The 20301-nt window shown below is 42.4% G+C and overlaps 1 protein-coding gene across 5 annotated transcripts; it reads left to right on the top strand.

Annotated features, from left to right (window-relative positions):
* The first annotated feature begins 13272 nt into the window (after positions 1 to 13272).
* LOC116320849 (hyphally regulated cell wall protein 3-like) lies at positions 13273 to 18723 on the top strand. 5 transcript variants are annotated; one of them, XM_039604079.1, is made up of 8 exons: positions 13273 to 13451; positions 13992 to 14336; positions 14564 to 14671; positions 14744 to 14794; positions 15284 to 15385; positions 15880 to 15914; positions 15997 to 16152; positions 16708 to 18723. In XM_039604079.1, the coding sequence occupies exons 1-8, from the start codon at positions 13418 to 13420 to the stop codon at positions 16879 to 16881; spliced, it is 1005 nt and encodes a 334-aa protein (XP_039460013.1). In that variant the 5' UTR covers positions 13273 to 13417; the 3' UTR covers positions 16882 to 18723. The 5 variants fall into 5 exon arrangements, with proteins under 5 accessions (XP_039460013.1, XP_039460011.1, XP_039460014.1 ...); XM_039604077.1 differs by having other exon boundaries at positions 13995 to 14336; positions 14564 to 14794; XM_039604080.1 differs by having other exon boundaries at positions 13992 to 14114; positions 14564 to 14794.
* Positions 18724 to 20301: the final 1578 nt, after the last annotated feature.

Genomic DNA, 20301 nt, shown 5'->3' with positions numbered 1-20301 from the left:
GCGTGGTGGGCGCCCTCTCCTGGGATATCGAGGAAACTATCCGCCGGGCCCTCCCAGGGGACCCTGACCCGGGCACCGGACCGCCCGGACGGCGTTTTGTCCCCGCTGCCGCCCGTGGAGCAGTGATACATTGGATCCACACCGCGCGCTTTTCCTGTCACCCTGGCGTGAGTAGAACCATTGGTCTCCTCAAACGTCATTTCTGGTGGAAAACCCTACAGAAAGATGTGAGGGAGTACGTGTCTGCCTGCGCCGTTTGTGCCCGTAACAAATCATCCACTAAGCACCCAGCGGGCCTGCTCCACCCGCTCAGCACGCCTCACCGGCCTTGGTCTCATATCTCCCTAGATTTTGTTACTGGCCTTCCTCGTTCCTCGGGAAAGAGCGTCGTTCTCACCGTTGTGGACCGATTCTCTAAAGCCGCTCACTTCATTCCGCTGGCAAAACTGCCCTCCGCTGCTGACACAGCCCAGACCCTGATTGAACACGTTTTCCGGCTCCATGGAATTCCCCTTGACATCGTCCCGGACCGAGGCCCGCAGTTCACGTCACAAGTGTGGAGGACCTTTTGTTCCATATTGGGCGCGAGAGTCAGCTTAAGCTCGGGCTTCCACCCGCAGTCTAACGGCCAAACGGAGCGGCTTAATCAGGAGCTTGAGGCCGCGCTACAATGCGTAGCGTCCCACAACCCCACCACCTGGGTCTCTTACCTACCCTGGGTAGAATACGCACACAACACACTCACCTCATCTGCCACTGGTTTGTCCCCGTTTGAAGCGTCCCTTGGTTACCAGCCTCCACTGTTCCCTGAAAATGAACTGGACCTCGCCGTCCCCTCCGCACAGCATCATCTCCGGCGCTGCCAGCGGGTCTGGCTCAGGGTCCGCCAAGCTCTCCTGCGGACGAAGGATCGGCACGCCCGTTATGCGGACCGCCACCGCACCCCAGCACCCAGATATCAGCCGGGACAGAAGGTCTGGCTCGCTGCCAAGTACGTTCCGCTGCATGCGTCACCCCGGAAGCTGGCTCCCCGCTTCATCGGCCCGTATGAAATTGGTGCGGTTGTTAACCCAGCCGCGGTTTGGCTCAAGCTCCCTGCTTCTTGGCGCATTCATCCCACGTTTCATGTCTCCCAGGTCAAACCGGTCCGCCTCAGCCCGTTGTGCCCTCCGTCTGGGCCGCCTCCTCCTGCCCGGCTTGTCGGCGGTCACCCGGCCTACGCGGTCCGGCGGATCGTGGATAGGCGCCGGCGTGGGCGGGGGTGGCAATATCTAGTGGACTGGGAGGGATACGGTCCTGAAGAGAGCCTCTGGGTCCCGCGGTCTTTCATTCTGGATCCGTCCCTCATCGCTGATTTCCACGCTTCTCTCCGCAGGCCTCCATTCGGTCGGTCGCCAGGGGGCGACCCTTGAGGGGGGGGCACTGTCACGGTCCGTGGTCCTATGTCTGTGGAATGTGCGGATAGCCACACCCTCCGGGCTAGGCCATTCTCGGCACACCTGCTCTCCATCGCTGTGATTACAGGAGAAGCTACTTCACCCGGCGCTGACGGATGCTCCATGCCAGTCCGTAATCACATCACAAGTGGTTTCGATTCGGCGTTCAGCGTCTGTCACCTGCCTGTCCTCCTGCTCGACTAGATCTCTCAGTACATCACCTGGCTCTTCCACTAGCTCCACAGGACTTCCTGCACACGGACTGCCACTCTACCCTCCCGAGCTCCCACGGTCCCGCTCTATCCCTCCCACGGTCCCGATTCCGGCTTCCTCGTGTCGTTTCCTCCCCGGGTTTTTCAGTTCCTCGTTTGCTCTCTAGGTTTCCCGGGTCGCCTTTCGTTATTGTAATAAAGTGCCTTTTCTGTTAGCGCTGAGTCTGCACTTGGATCCTTTTGTGCACACGCGCCGTGGCGCATGACATGGACACTATAAACATATTTAAAGTTAAAGGAATTGAGTGTCTGGAGGAGAGTCTCGGGGGGGGGGTTGGTTTAGGGTCCGGATGGCTTGAGGATAGAAGCTCTTCTTGAGTCTCTCTGTCCTTGCCCGGATGATGCGGAACCTTCTACCAGATTGTAGAAGTTGGAACAGTTTGTTGCCAGGATGGGACGGGTCCTTCAGTATCTGCGTTGCTCTAGTCCGGCATCTCCTGGTGTAGGTGTCCTGAAGTGGGGGGAGAGCAATCCTGCAGCAGCGTTCTGCTGTACGGATCACTCTCTGGAGAGCTTTTTGGTCCTTCACACAGCTGTTCCCAAACCACGCTGTCATGTTCTGTGTGAGGATACTCTCCACAGCGCCTGTATAGAAGATCCTGAGGATCTTTGGAGAGACCCTGAACTTCCTTAGTTGTCGGAGGTGATACAGGCGCTGCCTAGCCTTCTTGGTCTGGACCTGAATGTGGGCAGCCCATGTCAGGTCTGAGGAGATGTGGACGCCAAGATATTTGAAGGACTGCACCCTCTCCACTGGAGCTCCATTGATGAAAATGGGCTTGTAGTCTCTGTGCTGACTCCTTCTGAAGTCCACCACCAGCTTCTTGGTCTTGCTGACGTTCAGCTGGAGGTAATGTAATTTGTAATTTGGTCACCACAATTTTCTCATAGAGCCTTCGTAAAACAATATATAAAACACTGTGTGTTATAAATGAAAGAATCAGCTGTGATCCACAGAGGTTAGCCGTTTATTGTTTTATATATTGTAGGTTGGTGGTTTAATAATGACCAGCACAAGGTGATAAAACTTGTTGGCTCTGATTTCTAACGTTTCAACCACAGCGAGGGAATATTTTAATAAAACGTTTATCCGCTACAGCTCGAGGATCTTACAAACAGGAAACACAGACTTGATTTTGATGACATTGTGGCATTCATTAGAAAAGAAAAACAGCATTTACCCAAATCTTCTTCCTTATTTTACTACTCACTTAAAAATCACTAAAATAATCTCTTCACACCCCTGGTGCCACCCTCCACCATTTAAAATGGTGCAGCTCATAGCGCAGAGCTGCTTTATTCCTTGTTTTCAATAATGACGGATGCCTGTGATTGTGCCAGAGCACATTATGAATCAACACCATGGACATTTAACATTTCAACACAGTTGGCTGATTGTTCCACTCTGAAAATGGAATTAAGGGGAGTGTTAACCCTCTGGGGTTGACGGACGTCGCATCTCCAAATCACGACTGATATAAGCTGACATAGCAACAGGCCGCTTTCTGAAGCTTGTATTGAAAAGGGTTCATTACGCGGTTTTCAACACAGTGCTCTTTGGTGACATCTGGTGGCCAAAAATATGAAGCGCAGAGCATATTAAAATGAACTGCTTCATTGTGATTGCCCGCTCTACCTGAGCTGATATCGGACTATCGCTGTGGTGCTTTGAACATGTATTTTTGGGGTGTAAAAAAATAATGTTATGTCTATTTGTTTAATAAATAATTTTAATGAATAAACCTGTGACATGATGTGTTCTCGCTTTGCTTGTGACTTCTTGACATTTGTAGACATAATAGATAAAAATACATCATATATAATAATGTGCTACCAGGTGGGAAGTAACAAAGTACAAATACTTTGTTAGTACAATTTTCAGGTATTTTTATTAGCCTACTTTGACTCCCTACATTTTCAAAACAGGTTTTTCACTTTTGGTTTAACACATTTGGGTCAAAGTATTATTTTGTTACTACCAGCTTTCAAAAATCAAATCAATTTGAGCCTGAACAGAAGCACATGAAAGGCAATCTTGTTCGATGTTGCATAAAAAGAGATGACGTGTGCAAAGTCAAGAGTTAAAAGTAGGAAGGTATTTTGTTGTTGTTGTTGTTATTTTTATGTTCTGTTTTTGTTTTGGCCTCAACACTGGAACGACTGTCCAAAGGTTGCGGTTGAGGTATTTCAGCATCTCACTGGCGTAATAGAAGAGGAGCGAGCATAAAGGGAGTGACTTTTTTTTAAGTGTCAGGTCATTTCAAATGCAGCGTTTCTATCAGCTCAACAAACATCAGCAGATGTCACGGGGTGGAAATGGACAAGTTACTTGGGGTTTTTATTGTGCATGTTTTGCTGTGTTTTACCTCCTTTTAATATTTTAATATTGTACAGTGTTTTATTTTTATGAGTTTTATTGCATGTTTTTATGGTATTTATTCGTGACTTGTCCTGGAAAGACTACGCCCCTACCTGATTATGAACTTGATCACACCTGGGAGGTCCCATAGGCCAATAAGAGGGCCTACCAGACTACTGAGAGGAGGCTCGGGGAGGCTTGAGAGACAGGAGCAGGAATGGCAGACTAGGAGTGGCAGGTGACGGCCGCAAGCGGCGGCGGCGCCGGAGTTGGTGTCAGTGCGAGGGCTGGTGGAGGTTGGCGTGTAGCAAGGAAGCGGTCCGGCTGCTGGAATTACTGGGGCCCGATCACGCTTCCGCGGGGAACTAGAGGCAGCGAGACAGTGCTCTACCTCCCGCGGCGAGACTGGCCGGTGCCAATTGGCGTGTTACGGGAAGCGGCGGGCAGAGTTAAGAGCTCTGCCCACCCGGGCGCACCGGAGTGGAGAACACGGACAGGAAGGCGAGGATGCCGCTGGGTTTCCCCCTTCTGCACTGCTCGCCTGGATTTTTAATTTTTAGTGACTTTTATACCGTGGCGGATTCCAATTCCCATTTAATCTTGACATTTTGAGTAGTGTCCTTCCTTGCTTGAAGAAGCACATTATATAGTTTGGAGATTGCCTTTCTCAAGGAACTATCGTATGCTAATTTAACCAACTTAAAAATTTCAGACTCAACCGTATTTGGGTTTGGGATATTGCAATGTTTGTTAAAATAATCCCTCATTTGAACAAACCTGAAGAAGTCTACTTGTCTTAAGCCATTTCTTGTTTGTAAAGACTGGAAACTCTGTAGTGCCTTTATGTGTGAAGGAATAGAATGTTGTTAATCCACTCTATCCAGGACTGAAATCTATTATCACTTTCATTTGGTTTAAAATCTGTGTCATAAGCACACCATCTAAATACTTTTAGTATTTGTTCACTACCACATATTTTAATCACTTTATTCCATATTTTTAGAGTGTGGCTTATCCATGGTCCTTTATCTTCTAAACGGTCTCTTAATTTTTATCCGCAATTGAGGCTTGTAGTTGAAGTTTAGGGGTTCTATTAAATTCTATGGATTTCCACTTAGCTGTCAAATTAGGATTACACCATTGCAGCAGGGGGATAACCTGAGATGCGTAATAGTAGTATTGTAAACATGGGAGCATTGCCCCCCCTTTTGCCTTGTTTAGCTGTAACGATCTAATTTTAATTCTTGGTTTTTTCCCATGCCAAATAAAACGCGCAATCCATTTGTCCCATTCCCCGAACTGTGTTTGACTTACTTCAACCGCAAAGTTCTAAATAAATAGAGGAGTCTTGGGAGTACGTTCATTTTCACTGCTAATATCCTTGAATTTAAATTTTAAAAGGCACCAGATTCCACCTGTCTAAATCAAATTTTATGGCCTGTGACAAGGGACCATAATTTACTTGTGATAGATTAGAAATATTCTTAGTTAAAGTTATTCCCAAGTATTTAAGTGTTTCAGCTTCCCAATTTATATTATATTTATCTCGTAGCATTTTAGATGCTGTATAATTTAGTGTCATTACCTGTGTTTTGTTTAGGTTTAATTTATAACCAGACAGTTCTCCAAAGACAGATAGAGAAGACATCAACTCCTCAAATGATTCTTCAGGTTCCCTCAGAAAAACCAAGACATCATCCGCAAACATTGCAACTTTTTGTTCTTCACCAGCAGCTACAATACCTTTAATTTTGGTATTGTTTCTTATAAACTGACCAAGAGGCTCAATATAAAGTGCAAATAAAAGTGGTGAGATTGGACAACCTTGCCTGGTCCCTCTTTCTAAGGTAAAAGATTCAGATAAATCTCCATTGACTTTCACACGAGCCCTTGGTTTATCGTAAAGGGATTGTATTATTAAGATGAATTTATTATGGAAACCAAAAGTCTTCAATACCTTGTAAAGAAAAAGCCATCTGACTGAATCAAAGGCTTTCTCAGCGTCCAGTCCCACCAACACTGCCTGGACCTTATCTCTGTTTATTTGTTCCATAACATGTAGAGAACGCCTTATGTTGTCTACTGTTTGCCTTTGTTGGATGAAACCACACTGGTCCAGGTCTATTATGTCAGGTAAAATTTTTTCTAATCTCCATGCCAGAATTGCTGTAAATAGTTTATAATCCAAATTTAATACACTAATCGGTCGATAACTGCTACATTCTGTCCTATCTTTACCCTCTTTGGGAATGATGGAAATAACTGCTTCCTTCCACGAAGGGGGTAATTTACCCTTTTGCATAATCGAATTGAATGTTTTCAATAAAATAGGGAGCAAGTCCTCTTTAAGGTTTTTATACCACTCTGCAGTATACCCATCCGAACCCGGACTCTTGCCTACTTTTAATTTGGATATTGCCAGGTGAAGTTCTTTGGTTGTTATTGGTTGGAGTAAACTTTCATTTTGGAAATTTGTTAAAGTTGGTAATTTTAATTTGTTCAAAAAATTATCCACTTTTATTTCATCCGTTGTTTGTGGTTGGGTATATAATTCTTTATAGAACTCTAAGCTCTCTTGAATTTTCTCCAATTGATTTTCAATTATCTTTGTTTGTGGGTTTTTTATTTTAAAAATTGTACTTTCCAATCTCTGTTTACGCAGTTTGTAAGCTAAGACTTTAGAGGATTTGCTTCCTATTTCGTAATATTTCTGCTTTAAAAAAATAATTTTCTTTTGAGTTTCCTGCGTATAAATTTCATCGATTTCAACCTGTATTTTTTTAATTTCATTTTTTATCTCAGAATTACCTTTGTATCCATCTTCCCGTTGTAGTTGTTTTAACTTTACCTGAAGGTTGGCTAATTTTTGCTTCTTTATCTTTTTCAGATGGGAGGTCATTGAAATTATTTTTCCTCTCATTACTGCCTTTAGAGTGTCCCATAATATGATTTGCGACACTTCCCCTGTATCGTTTAATTCAAGAAAATCATTTATTTCTTCTCTTAGCTTTTGTTTTAATATGGGATCGTTTAATATAGTTGAATTCAATTTCCACAGCACCTTCCTTGCTTTCTTCTCTAAACTCAAAGACAGTGAAATGAGGCTATGATCTGAAAGATCTATCGTTTTAATTTTACATTCCTTTACTCTAGTACAATCACTACTAAACATAAAAAAGTAGTCTATTCTAGAATAAGTCCTATGGGGACAGGAGTAGTGGGTATAATCCCTACTTTTAGGATGTAACTCTCTCCAAACATCAATTATCCCCAATTCCTCCATCAATTGATTACATTTTTTTGTAAGAGCATTTGAGCTAATAGATGCTCCAGACACGTCTAGTTTAGGGTTCAATCTGATATTGAAATCACCTCCACAGATTACCAGACCTTGTGAATTCACCATTAAATCAAATATTTGTTTATATATTGTCCAGTTACTTCCCGGAGGAATATACACATTTATAAATGTCATTTCCTGACCTTCAATTTTGCCCGTAATTTTTACAAACCTTCCCTCCCCATCCTGTAGTTCAGATATATGTTCATAATTAATTGCATTTGAAATAAGTATAGCAACCCCTCTCCTATGTCCTCCCTTGTATGAAGACGAAAATACGTTTTTAAAACCTTGTCTTCTCAATTTATCATGTTCAGATTGACTCAGGTGGGTCTCCTGGAGGAAAGCCACCTGTGCCTTTTCCCTTTTTAATTTAGACAGAATCTTACTTCTTTTGACCGGATTTAGAACTCCATTTACATTAAAGGATATTAATTCAATTGGTTCTCCCTGCATTCATACCTTACATTTCCCCCCTTTCTCCCCCACTTCATATGAGCTGCTGCCTCGTTAACACAGTAAAATATAAATTGCCACCAAAAAATTAAATGAAAAATAAATAAACATAAATACATAAAGTTGTGAACACTTAACAGTTCTCGCTCTTCTGACTTCCACCCGCACGGTCCTCTTTCTGACCTGTAACAAGTCCGAGGGAAAGCCTCCAACCCAGAATGAGTTGCAGGGCCCTCTACTGTGGCAACAGTCATGATGGTCCTCTCCCCTTTTGTGTCTTTACTTCGGTCAAATTACTTAACACATTTATGTTAAGTGAGGCTCTTTATCTTGTCTTAACCGTCAATTATCACCACTAAAGTCCGTTGTTGTAGTTGGGATTAAATCTAACCTGTATTGTCTGGTGATGAACGTCTGAACGCTTGTAGTTTATCTTTGAAGCTGCGTGGTTTCGCCACCTCCAAAGTTCGCCTTGCTCGCACAGGCTGCCATGCTCCTTGCTGAATCCTCTCCCAAAGTGACACTGGTTTTTCAATCACTTTTACCGGCAGTCCCCGGCTCGCCATGTCCGCTGTTGCCTCTTCCACCGTGTCATACATTATATTCCCATCTTCATAATGTACTCTCAGACGGGCTGGATACAGTGTTTGGAAACGTATCTTGTTTTCCTTCAGTGCACGCCTGGCTTCAGCATATTCCTTCCGCTTTTTCAAAATTGTTGGAGCGTAGTCGTGGTCGATGCTAATTAAGTGATTATCCATAGTGAAACCTTTTTTCTGCCATGCCAGATGGATCACCTCTTCCTTCATTTTAAAGCTTTGGAATCTAACAAGGATAGATCTAGGCTTCACGTCTGGTGGAGGCTGTGGACCCAGGGTCCGGTGTGCTCTTTCAATGTGCATCTCCGTTGAGGCAGGGATTCCCAAATTTTCCCTAAGGAGTTTCTCGACAAACGCTACCATTGCTTTTGCGTTTCCTTCTGCACCCTCAGGTATTCCGTATATTCTCACATTCTCTCTCCTTGAGCGGCACTCCAGATCTGTTAACTTCTCTTGTAGCTGCTCTTGCGTTCGCAGCATGCTTGTTAACACTTCTTCCAAATCTTGTAGTTTCCTCTCATTTCCCTCGATCCTGCTCTCAGCTTCATCCAATCTAGCGTTTGTCTTTGTAAACTCTGCCTTAATTTCTTGTCGATACTCACGTAGTTCTTTAAGTATTATTTTATTCGTCACTTCTTCCTCCGTATTAACTTCACCAGACGTGTCTTCGCCGGAGCTAACAGTAGCGACATCATGCGTTAGCAAATTTGCCTCTTTTGTAGTTTGCGTAGTGGTCTTCCTACTTTTTTGTTTCGTAGCCATCGTTCCCCTATCCAGAAGTTCACAAAAAATATTTTTGTCGTAGTAAATTGACTTTATGGGGTAATTCCTGAATTTTGATCTGGAGAGTACGGTCTAAGCTTCCATCGCTTGGTTGCCTCCGGAACCGGAAGTCTAATTATTCACAGCCGCGTCTCTCGCCACTGGGTTTTTAATGTTGTCTTATTGATTTTTACTGTGTTGTTCCCTGGCCAGGGTTGTTTTAATTCATTTTATATTTTTAACTCTTTAAATATAATAAATTATATTTTAGTCATACAGTTTTTAATTCGTGTGCATTCCCTTGGCTGCTCCACTGCTCCGTCCGTTTTGAGGAAGGTTTCCCTCCTTTAATAACACTTGTGCTAAAATCACCTTCACTCCGTTACACAAACACACAAGCTGTTTGTGGAGTTTGTCTCACAGTGTGTTGCCGCTAAAGGTCCAGCTGCTGTATTTCACATGTAGAAAAACTAAAGAGCTAACTTCACTCAGAGATGAAGAAAGACAGGAACGGAAGAAGAGAGGTTAGCTTTAAAGGTATGGACTCCTCATTTAAAGCTTACATGTAAGTCCTCAAGTTTTTAAATGTTGGGTCTGTGCAAAATAAACTGAGGTAGATTAACTGTGTTATTTAAAGGCTGCATGAAAATCCTCTGCAGGTTAGAGCAGGATCTGTACTGTGATGGACTTAAAGCACAGGTGTCGAACTTCAAGCCTTGAGGGCCGGTGTCCTGCAGGTTTTAGATGTGTCCTTGATCAAACACAGCTGTTTTAAATGGCTAAATTGCCTCCTCAACATGTCTTAAAGTTCTCCAGAAGCCTGGTAATTAACTAATAATTTGATTCAGGTGTGTTGACCCAGGGGTGATATCTAAAACCTGCAGGACACCGGCCCTCGAGGCCTGGAGTTCGAAACCCCTGACTTAAAGTAAAGAACAGTGTGTGACTGGTGCACAGTGGCTGTTGTTTCATGGTCAGAGTAAGGTTGCATCAAGTTTAGCAGAGATGAATTTGAAGTTAAGCTCATGATGCTTAGATTCCTCCACTGAATTCCCCTTCATACAAACTTTACACCATCTAAACAAATGCAGCATAAACAATGTAGAGCAGGGGTGCCCAATCCTAGTCCTCGAGAGCTACCGTCCTACAGCTTTTAGATTCATCCTTGTTCCAACACACCTGAATCAAATGAATGTCTTGTTATCAGGCCTTTGCCAAACTTGATGGCATGCTGAAGAGGTCATCAAACCATTTGATTCAGCTGTGTTGGAGTAGGGATGCATCTAAAAGCTGCAGGACAGTAGCTCTCGAGGACTAGGATTGGGCACCCCTGATGTAGAGGATGCAAATCAGGCAGGACAACTCATGAAACATCTGCTCACATCCACAAAGAGCAGCAGGTCAGCTGATCACAGCCTGTGCACTAAGAAAATCCACTGGAGCTTTTAGTAGAAATGATTGTGAGTTATGATTCTTTTCCTCTCACTGAGCCATTACAACCAATTTTAGGGTTCCCCACCTGCTGAATCCACTTTAACCCCTGACTATATGTAACTGCCCCCAAAGGTTATTTTTTATGTTTGGTGTAGAATAAAGAGCCATGCTCCAGCTGATGTTTAACCAGTAATTTAATCTCATCTTCACCAGCAAACACAGATAAACCAAATTAAATAAAAAATGCCAAATAAGAACGTACACACAAGGTAAAACACACAAGTATACTGCATGTGTCTTTCTACCACACATTCAGGAGCAATTGCAGTCCATGTTGTCCAGTTTTGCTCTTTATCCACAAGATACAGCTGACAATAAAACTAAAAATAAAGCTGACTTTGACTTTGACTAGCTTGTTTTCTGGCTTGAGTCTTCACTCTCTGGCGACATGTGTGCCTTAATTAAAAATGCGTCCAAATCATCGCACCTGAAAGTGCAATACTCAAGTCCACCAGAAGGTGGTAACAAGACAACATAGGATTTACATTAAATACCCAGTTTTGAACAATATAATCACATCTTACTGTGACAGCTACACATTTTCCTGTTTAGAGGCAAAGTCACGCTCTACAATGAAGGCAACAGAAAATGGATATATAGCCTTTATTTTCCTTCTTTTTCTTCAGATTCAAGCTGAGTATAATTAGAATTTTAAAAAGTTAGACTAAAGTTGTCAGGGGCTTGGTCTGTGACCTGCATTTTGAGTTTATTTTGTATTTTTGATTCCATATGTTTTATTGGAAATATGTTAAGTTCTTGTGTTGTTATTATTAGTTAGGATTTAGTTGAGTTTTATTCTAGTTTTTGTTTCATCTATGTCTCCTGATTTATGAGTCTTTTCCTGTCCTCCATGTTGTCTGTCTTGTCTCAGTGTTTTACTTTCAGTTTTCCCGTGTGTTAGTCTCTCCCCATGTTCCATGTTCTAATTATCAAGCTTGCTGTCATGGCTAAGTCTCTCGTGTTTCCTGTTTTATTTTGAAGAGGATGGTGTTTCCATGTTCAGTGTGTTTTATTTTACTTCAACTTGTGGCATCATGATCATGTGTCAGCTGTGTCTCCCCAGGTGTTTGTACTTCCCCCATTACCCTCCTGTGTATTTCACCTGTCCTTGTCTTCCTGTGCTTGTGTTCTGTTTTTTGTTTTTTGTATCAGCTGTAATAAAGGCTCGCTTTTTGTTTGATCATCAGTTCATTTCTCCTGTGTCTGCTTTTGGGTCTGCCCCACAAACATACTGGTGTTCACCGCCGTGACAAAAGTTTTTATTCCCATCTAGTGATATTATTTTATCATTATGTTATTATAGCACAAGGTTCAGTTAGCTTTGCACCAAAATAGAAACATCCTCCAAAGAGCTTTTAATATATTACTTTTGCTTTACATTTCAGAGCCTGTACTTTTTTTTACTTTTACCCGAGTAAAGAAGTTGAATCAGTACTTCGACTTTTACTGGAGTATTTTTAACAGCAGTATTTGTACTTCTAAGTAAGTACAGAATGTCTGTACTTTTGCCAACCTTGTGTGCAACACACTCTTATAATACACTGGGAGTATGCATGTGCTGTGAGGTCCTTGCCGCCACGTGGTTATGTAAATTGGGCAGTGTACAGGTACATTTTTATATATATATATATATATATATATATATAATGGCTTATATATCTATTTCAGTGGTCCCCAACCTTTTTTGCACCACGGACCGGTTTATGTCCGACAATATTGTCATGGACCGGCCTTTAAGGTGTCGTGAATAAATACAACAAAATAAAACCAGTACCGGTACCAAAACAAAGAAGATTTATTCATAACACAGAGGAAAAGACCCAGGGACACCGAGTTAAGGATAAAAACAAGCCTCAACTCTCACGGCGCGGTACCGCTCCGTGGCCCAGGGGTTGGGGGCTACTGGTCTATTTTTTTTGTATGTTTTTGACCTGGCGGTAGAAATGCTTATAAACGGGTAAAGTAAATATGGAACATATATAAGGCTCTTCTGTTTGGTCAGAGTTTTTTCAGATAGAAACAACATAATATATTAAAAAAAAATTAACTTCAAATAATCTAAAAAGAATAAATAAAAAATAAAAACCTGGTAAATATTTCCCTTTACTGCATTACTGTGTTTAAGTTTGAGTAGAGAATGGATGAATTTTTGAACATTAAAAGATTCAGTTTGTGACACACAACTAAAAATAGAAGTCGTAAATAAATAGACATCTTATTTCTATATAGTCTGATAAATGAAATACTAAAAATTGTTCTGTTTGATCTGATGAAAATTGAGGACTGACAGCATTTTGATATAACTAGTCTAGTCTAGTTATAGAATAGTCTAGTTTATATCCTATAATTGTACTTTAGTAAACTTCATGCAGTCGGTTTCTTAAGAGCCTGAATGAAGCTCTGAAAATCAAAAATCTTTTAGTTATGACAGGAAACTGGAAAATTTAAATAAAGAAACATTATTGCAGTAAAAACAAAAGCCTTTGTGTGTGTGTGTGTGTGTGTGTGTGTGTGTGTGTGTGTGTGTGTGTGTGTGTGTGTGTGTGTGTGTGTGTGTGTGTGTGTGTGTGTGTGTGTGTGTGTGTGTGTGTGTGTGTGTGTGTGGTTTGAAGGCGTGACCTCATAATTAAGAGAAGTAAGAAGTTCCTGGTTTGCAGTGAAGAAGAAGAGAAGCAGCATTAAACCATCAGAGCTCTGAGATGAAACACACTTTGGTCTGCTTCATCTTCCTCAGTGAGTAAATTCTCTTCTTATTTCTGTCACTTTCTCTGTTCTAAGTCTTATTTGTCTCCATTTTATTGTCATTTGTAGGTAATCAGCTGGCTTTACAACTTGCTTCACTTCTTTGCTATCTCATAAAAATTATTTCTTTCTGTGGTTAAACTGGGTGTTTGGAAAAGAGTCACTCAAACATGCAGCTTATTGAAAGGACACTTTTTAATATTTATAAAAAAGATAAAACCCCGAAATATAAACATGCATAGAATTTAAATGTTTACGCAAACTTCTGCTTTTGCCTGACTGCAGTGTGCAAATCATTTTTAGTTTCACACCACTTTGATCCCCAGAAATCACTCTGGAGTTTTTATTGTACATTAAGCCTGAAATCAAATATTTTTTTCTCTGTCCTTCTGAACAACTTAGTAGAGCTCATGAAGCAACACTGAATTATTCTTTATTTTATATACTGAAGAAAAAAAAACACAGTGACAACCATCTGTCTTTAAATTAATCTATAGTAAGACTGTAACTAATGATTGTTCATCCTTTCAGCAGCACTTCAGGATGGAAACACTGGTTTGGTCAAAGCACAAACTCTCACCCACAGAGCAGAGGAAGGAGGAAACATCACAGTTAAATGCAGCTTTTATTTCTCTGGAAGCAGGAAACTCTTCTGTAAGGAAAAATGTGAAAATGGAAACATTCTTGTTGAAACATCTGATGATGCAGCTCAGAACGGCAGATACAGCATTAAATATGAAATCAAAGGCTTTTTCTCATATACTCTGTATGTGAGCATCACACAGCTGAAACAGTCTGACTCAGGACGGTACAGGTGCTCTTTGGACAGAATTTTTGATACAGGGAAAGATGAGTTTGAGCTGATTGTCACAGCAGGTGAGTTTCTGCTAACAGTCGTGTTTGTCTTTGAAGGTGTGACAGAAGTTTCCCGTCTCAAAGGCAGCTACTTTTCTTTCAAATCACCTACAGATGTTATATTTATCTGAAACATCAAGTTTCATCAGTTCTGCTGTCAAACAGCCCATAACCACGTCAGTCACATGCAGATATATAAACTGCTTCAAGTGGTCTTATTATGACTCTGATGGTTTCATTGTTCACAGCTTCAACCACTTCAACACCAAACGGGACTCTGAGACCTTTTTCAGCTTCAGTGTTTCTCTCATCAGCCTCCACACCACCAACAACACAGAGTTTAAGCTCAACTTCAGGAAGCTCCACACCTTCATCAGCCTCTGCGCCACCAAAAATGGAAACAACACAGAGTTTAAGCTCAACTTCAGGAAGCTCCACACCTTCATCAGCCTCCACTGAAACCAAAGATGCAAGATCAGGTACAATATATTGGGTGGCTGTCACTCAGGAGGTAGAGCATGTCATCTACTAATTGGAAGACCAGTTGTTTGATCCCAAATTCCAGTGTGTTTATCAGAGTGTCACTGTTGGATAGAAAGCACAAGGTGTAGGAAAAAAGTGTTTGTCTAAAAGGATGAATGAGGCAGGTCAGATGAAGCATTTTGAGTGCCCGAGTAGAAAAAGGCTGTGGGTTCATTAATGTGTTTTTATCACAGAACTACAAAAGATTGACACATTAAGAGCTGTGGAAGAAGCACTCCGATCTTTAAGTGTTGTAAATGAGAAGCAATAAAAATTGTTCTGTCATGCTTCGTGAACAGTTTGTCAGGTAATGTTTGAGGAACTGTTTTCAATCTAAAAATACACATTACTCTGTATGTGCACAACTTTACTGCTAAATGAACAGACCTGGAGGCCACATGTTTACACTGTGAGTAAAAGAAATCTTCTCTGTTAAACTCCTGCAGATGTGCTGATTTATGTGGGTCTGATTCTGGTCGTTATGATCGTCGTCTTATCAGCAGCTCTGCTGATTTTCTGCATGAGGAGGAAGACCACTAAACCCAGAGGTGAGGCTATGGGAAACACTTAAAACACAGTTCACCACACTGATCCACATCCATTTCCTTGAGACTAAACCTAATATAAGATTTTCGTTTCTTTTTTAAACTAATATGAAATTTAAAAAGAAGCACTTTTCAACTGCTATAAATGACTTTTTCATGTATGAATTAAATATTCTCTCAAACAATAGAAATGTCAACGTAAGGTAGCTAAACACACCTTTGAAGGGCAGTTCATTTTACCAAAATAGGATTCTATTAACATTTATATACAAAAGTTAAACAGAAAAAGCTAAACATGCTCAGCTCAGAATGTCTCAGTTTGCATGAATTAAGTCAGGTGTGACGTTTCTGTCACGCTGTTTTCACCTTTGAAGTTCAGTCTGTTTGTAGAAAGAGCACCAAATGTTCATTTATGACTCACAACAGAAACTGATTGTAGCAGATTTGATTGATATGGTTTATTGATATGTTTATTTTCTGACCTGGATGTTTTTCAGGACCTCCTGTGGAAACAGAGTATGCTGACACGCAGGTGAGTTTTAGGAAATGAGACACACATCAGCTTCATTATTGTTTGCTTTGTATCTGTCAGCTGGTTTGTTTTCCTGCTGCAGGCCGACAGGTTGTATGAAGAGATCAGAGAGTGTGACATGCCGAGCAGGTCACCTCCTGTCGAAGTGTCTTCAGTTTATGCCACTGCTAAAGACCCCCGTTCAGATGGAGTTGAAAATATAGACCTCTACAGCCTTGCAACCTCTCCTCATAACAATGTAAGTAAAACTTTTGAGTAAACCAGGTAACTGTTTGTGTATTGAATTAATTCATCTGTTGTCAAACACAAAGAGCCATGTTCCACTGAAGACTGAAGAAATAAAAGTTCTTCCTCTATGTTTGGAGCAGATAAAATCTGTTAAATTGAGAAAAAGACTCTAAAGAATCCTTTCTATATTGAAATTTGTATTTTTGAATAAATATGAGCTTCATACTCAGTGTGATTTAAAAAAACAAAAAAACAAAACACCTTTCTGGTGGAAAACAAGTCTATCAAAAGTTATGGTTAATCCAGATTAATCTGTGTTTAATACAACTGTAAAACACTGTCCAGTAAAAAAAAAAAAAGCAGTCTAGTAAATCTTGTGTTGGTGAACGTTGTAATGTTCAGATTTTGTTACAAAAGTATTTTAAAAGGTGACTTCAGAGGCTTTATGATAATTAATATTTTCTTGTTTTTTGCAGCTTTGGGTTTTTGCAACTCAACTATTCAACATTAATTATAACATATTTTTGAAGTCTAATGTTTGATCTCACCTCTTTATCTCTTTAAGGCAGATAACCTCTGCTACGCTGAAGTGGAGTTTTCCCACATTCCTGCCACCAGCAGCGCCCCCTGTGGTGAAGCAACTGATGTTGTCTACTCAGTGCCTCAGGTGGACCTGAGTACTGCCAGCCACACCAAAGATGCTTCACCTCCTGTGTACTCTACTGTTTCCTCACTATGAATTACTTCAGTACTTTTTTTAAACCTGTCCTGTCCAGCAGCTGTAACAAGCGTAATGTCTGAATGCTTTGTTTTGCCAAACATATTTGCTTTCCCAAGAGGGGCACTGTAGGCTCTCTGTAGGCTCCTCTTTTTAGGTTTTTGTTTTATTTATTTAATCCTATTATTCATATTTTTCTGTGTATGGGTGGGGGAAAATCGAGGATGAAGCCAACAGACATGCTGGGTCTCCAACTGCTACATCTGTGACAAAGTACACAAACAATAAGCAACACCTGAAAGACAAAACACAGTGTGTGTGTGTGTGTGTGTGTGTGTGTGTGTGTGTGTGTGTGTGTGTGTGTGTGTGTGTGTGTGTGTGTGTGTGTGTGTGTGTGTGTGTGTGTGTGTGAACCAGAAAGAGAGAAGATGGGAGTGTGTATGATTGTTTGTAATGAAACACATTTGAAAAATGAGGGTGAAGGCCTGGGAAAGACCCAAGAGACCCCAGCTTTCCACAGCTCCCAAGAGACCTGAAGATCTTAATCTCAACAACCATACATTCTATCCTAGCCGAGGGAAGATGGAGGCCGGACGGAGCTCCTATAGCCAGCAGGCAACCAACCCCGCTGGCCACCCCAGCATGAGGCAAAGGCGGGACTCAGTAACTGCCCAACACCCAGCAGAGCCCCCACCGCACAACGAAGAGGCCCAAGCTAGCCCTGGACACACACAGCCATCCCCACACTCTGAAGTGTGGATGGACAGGTGCCTTCCCATAGCCAGCAGTGATCCCGGGACGCAGTCAGCCAGTCCCCCGATCACCAGCCAGACACGACATCAGCCAGGGTGGTGATAATTACATGAGCACTTAAGCTATGGGTGAAACCTATACAAAAGTTAGTTTATTTTTCTACTTTTGACATATTTATAACTTCAATGCACAGTCACATAGCCTCAGGTTAAAGCTGTTTTTATTACAGCTGCTTATAATTCAGCTCAACAGATACAAAAAATGTTGCTATTATGATTTTGTAGGATAGATGAAACCGTTGCAGGAAACAGACTGCTATCATTTAAGGACATGATATAAGGAAAACAAAAAGTGAAGAGATACAGTAAACTACATGTTTTTAATGAAAATAAATATGAACATTGGCAGTTTTAACAGTGTCTGGTTTTTATTTTCTTTTATAAAATATCTTATAGATATTAAAATATACACATTTCCTTCACTTCTGCAGTGGAAGTATTTAGACTCTTCTTCATACAGAGGATATTGAAAAAGAAATCAACTGGACTTCTTAAACTTTTTGAAGATGCTTCATCCAGGAGGCTTCTTCAGTTCTAAAAACCAAGAGGTGGAGAATCCCAGGTGTTTGAATCTTAGTGGTCATTGGCCCAGTATTGATCATGTGCCTCATCACATGAGCCAAGGTGTGAAAAAACATTTAGGGTGAAACCACTGTGGTACATCATATGACCCACTGAGGTCACCTGAAGCAAGGTGTCTCAAAACTACTTAGTAGATGGCTGATGGGTGATGTCATAAATCACCCACGGCCGGCCGACAGGACCAGACGTGGGAGGACCAAACAGCGCGCTGACCTCTGACGGAGATGCAGCTGGACTAGACGGCAGCATGGAGGTTGCAAGTGGTTCAGCTGCTGGCGGCATGGCAGCTGTGGATGGTTGAGCTGGTGGTTGAGCTAGCAGCTGAGTAGGCGGTGGCATGAAAGCCATGGGTGGTGGAGTCACAGGTGACGGCGTGACAGCTATGAACGGTTGTGCTGGCAGTTAGATGGACTCTCCTGAGCCACCAGTGAGAACAGGCAGCAGCATGGAAGCCATTGACAGCTGGACGAACTCTCCAGAGCCCCCAGCGGAGGCAGATGACAAATAGACGGATTCCCCAGAGCTTCCAGCAGAGACAGATGACGGCGTGGAAACTGCAGACGGCTGGAGCAGCTCTGCTGAGCCCCCAGCAGGAACAGAAACTTAACCAGATGGTGTGAAAACCTTTGGCGGGACAGAAACATGGCCAGCAGGTGCAGAGACCTCTGGCTAAGGTGAAGCTAGCTGAATCTGTGTGGGACACCAAGCTAGCTCTGGATGTCTCTCCGGCTCCAGCAAAACACAGTTCAAAGCAGGCTGGATGAGCTTGTCTGAGCTCTCAGCGGAGGCTGCTGCAGACAGCTGAGATGGCTCACCTGAGCTCTCATTGGGAACAGGAAGCTGAGGCAGCTCGGTTGAGCTCTCAGGAGAAACAGTCTTTAAATCCTCTGAGCAGGATTTCACAGCCTCTGCAATAAATGTCCCAGGCTCAGAAAGAGCATGGAGGAAACAGTTCTTAAAATCCATTTAATTGGAACAGATTTCCTCGGAATGAACAGTCACTGAGTTGACAGACTCAGGGGAACTGAGGACTAGAGGAACAGAGGAGGAAAAATCTCTCTTATTCACAGGATTAACATGCAAGTCCTTGAAATGGACAGTGCCCATGGTAATAATCCTTGGCTCGGAAGCACAAGAAAAACGGGCTTCGTTGCTCCCCACACAAAACTGAGTTTGCCCCAGAGCATACAGTCAACTTTTTAGCGGGAGACTAGAAAATGTCTGTGTTACTCACCACAGCCGGCTGTTCAGAAGTCCTGGAATCTGGCTGTGGTGAGGAGCGTCGGCAGCGTGGATCCCACTTCCTCTTTGAAGAGGGAGCAGGGAGACGGAGGAGACTGGTGATGGTGGAGGGCTGGAGACCTACTCCTCATCCCCCAGCCGCATCGCTGCTTTTAAACTTTTCTATCAGTCGTTCACAAAGTTCTATTCTGTCCATCTCTCAGCTGCTGCTGGCTCTTCCTCCTCCTCCTCCTCAGACACTGCTGAGTTTGTCCTGGTGGATCATCAGGGGTGCAAAGCCTCACAGATGATGTGCAGCAGTGGGTCCCTCAGTCTGTCCTCACTCTGGACACTTGCAGTTCTCACACATGGAAATCAAATGTGTGATAAGCTGCAGGATTCAAACACAAGTTTAACTTAAATACATGTTCATACTTTTATTACACAATCAGAGAGAAAGAAAAAGACAGAGAGTGCAGGACAGACAAAAAGGTGACGGTCTCAGATGGTATATACCAGCGGTCTCCAACCCCCGGTAAATGGACCGGTACTGGTCTGTGAGTCGTTTGGTTTCACACCCCGAGAGTTGAGGCTCGGGTGTGAAATTTATGGTTTTCAGGGTTTTTATTGGTAACTCGGTTTCCCTGGGTCTTTTCCTGTGTTGGAGTTTTGTAACTTATTTTGAAAGAAATATTTATGCGTTACCATAGCGACCAGAGAGCATTAAGAGGCAGAGAGGAGGATGTTACTCTCAATGTTGTTGGAGCATTTCAGGAGGACGCTGCTAATAAAGTTACACAATTACACAGTGAATTCGCGTTTATTA

This window comes from Oreochromis aureus, linkage group 20 (genome assembly GCF_013358895.1).
Source record: "Oreochromis aureus strain Israel breed Guangdong linkage group 20, ZZ_aureus, whole genome shotgun sequence".
Lineage (NCBI taxonomy): Eukaryota > Metazoa > Chordata > Actinopteri > Cichliformes > Cichlidae > Oreochromis > Oreochromis aureus.
Note: the sequence above shows the minus strand (reverse complement) of the source record. Positions and strands in the feature narration are given on the sequence as shown.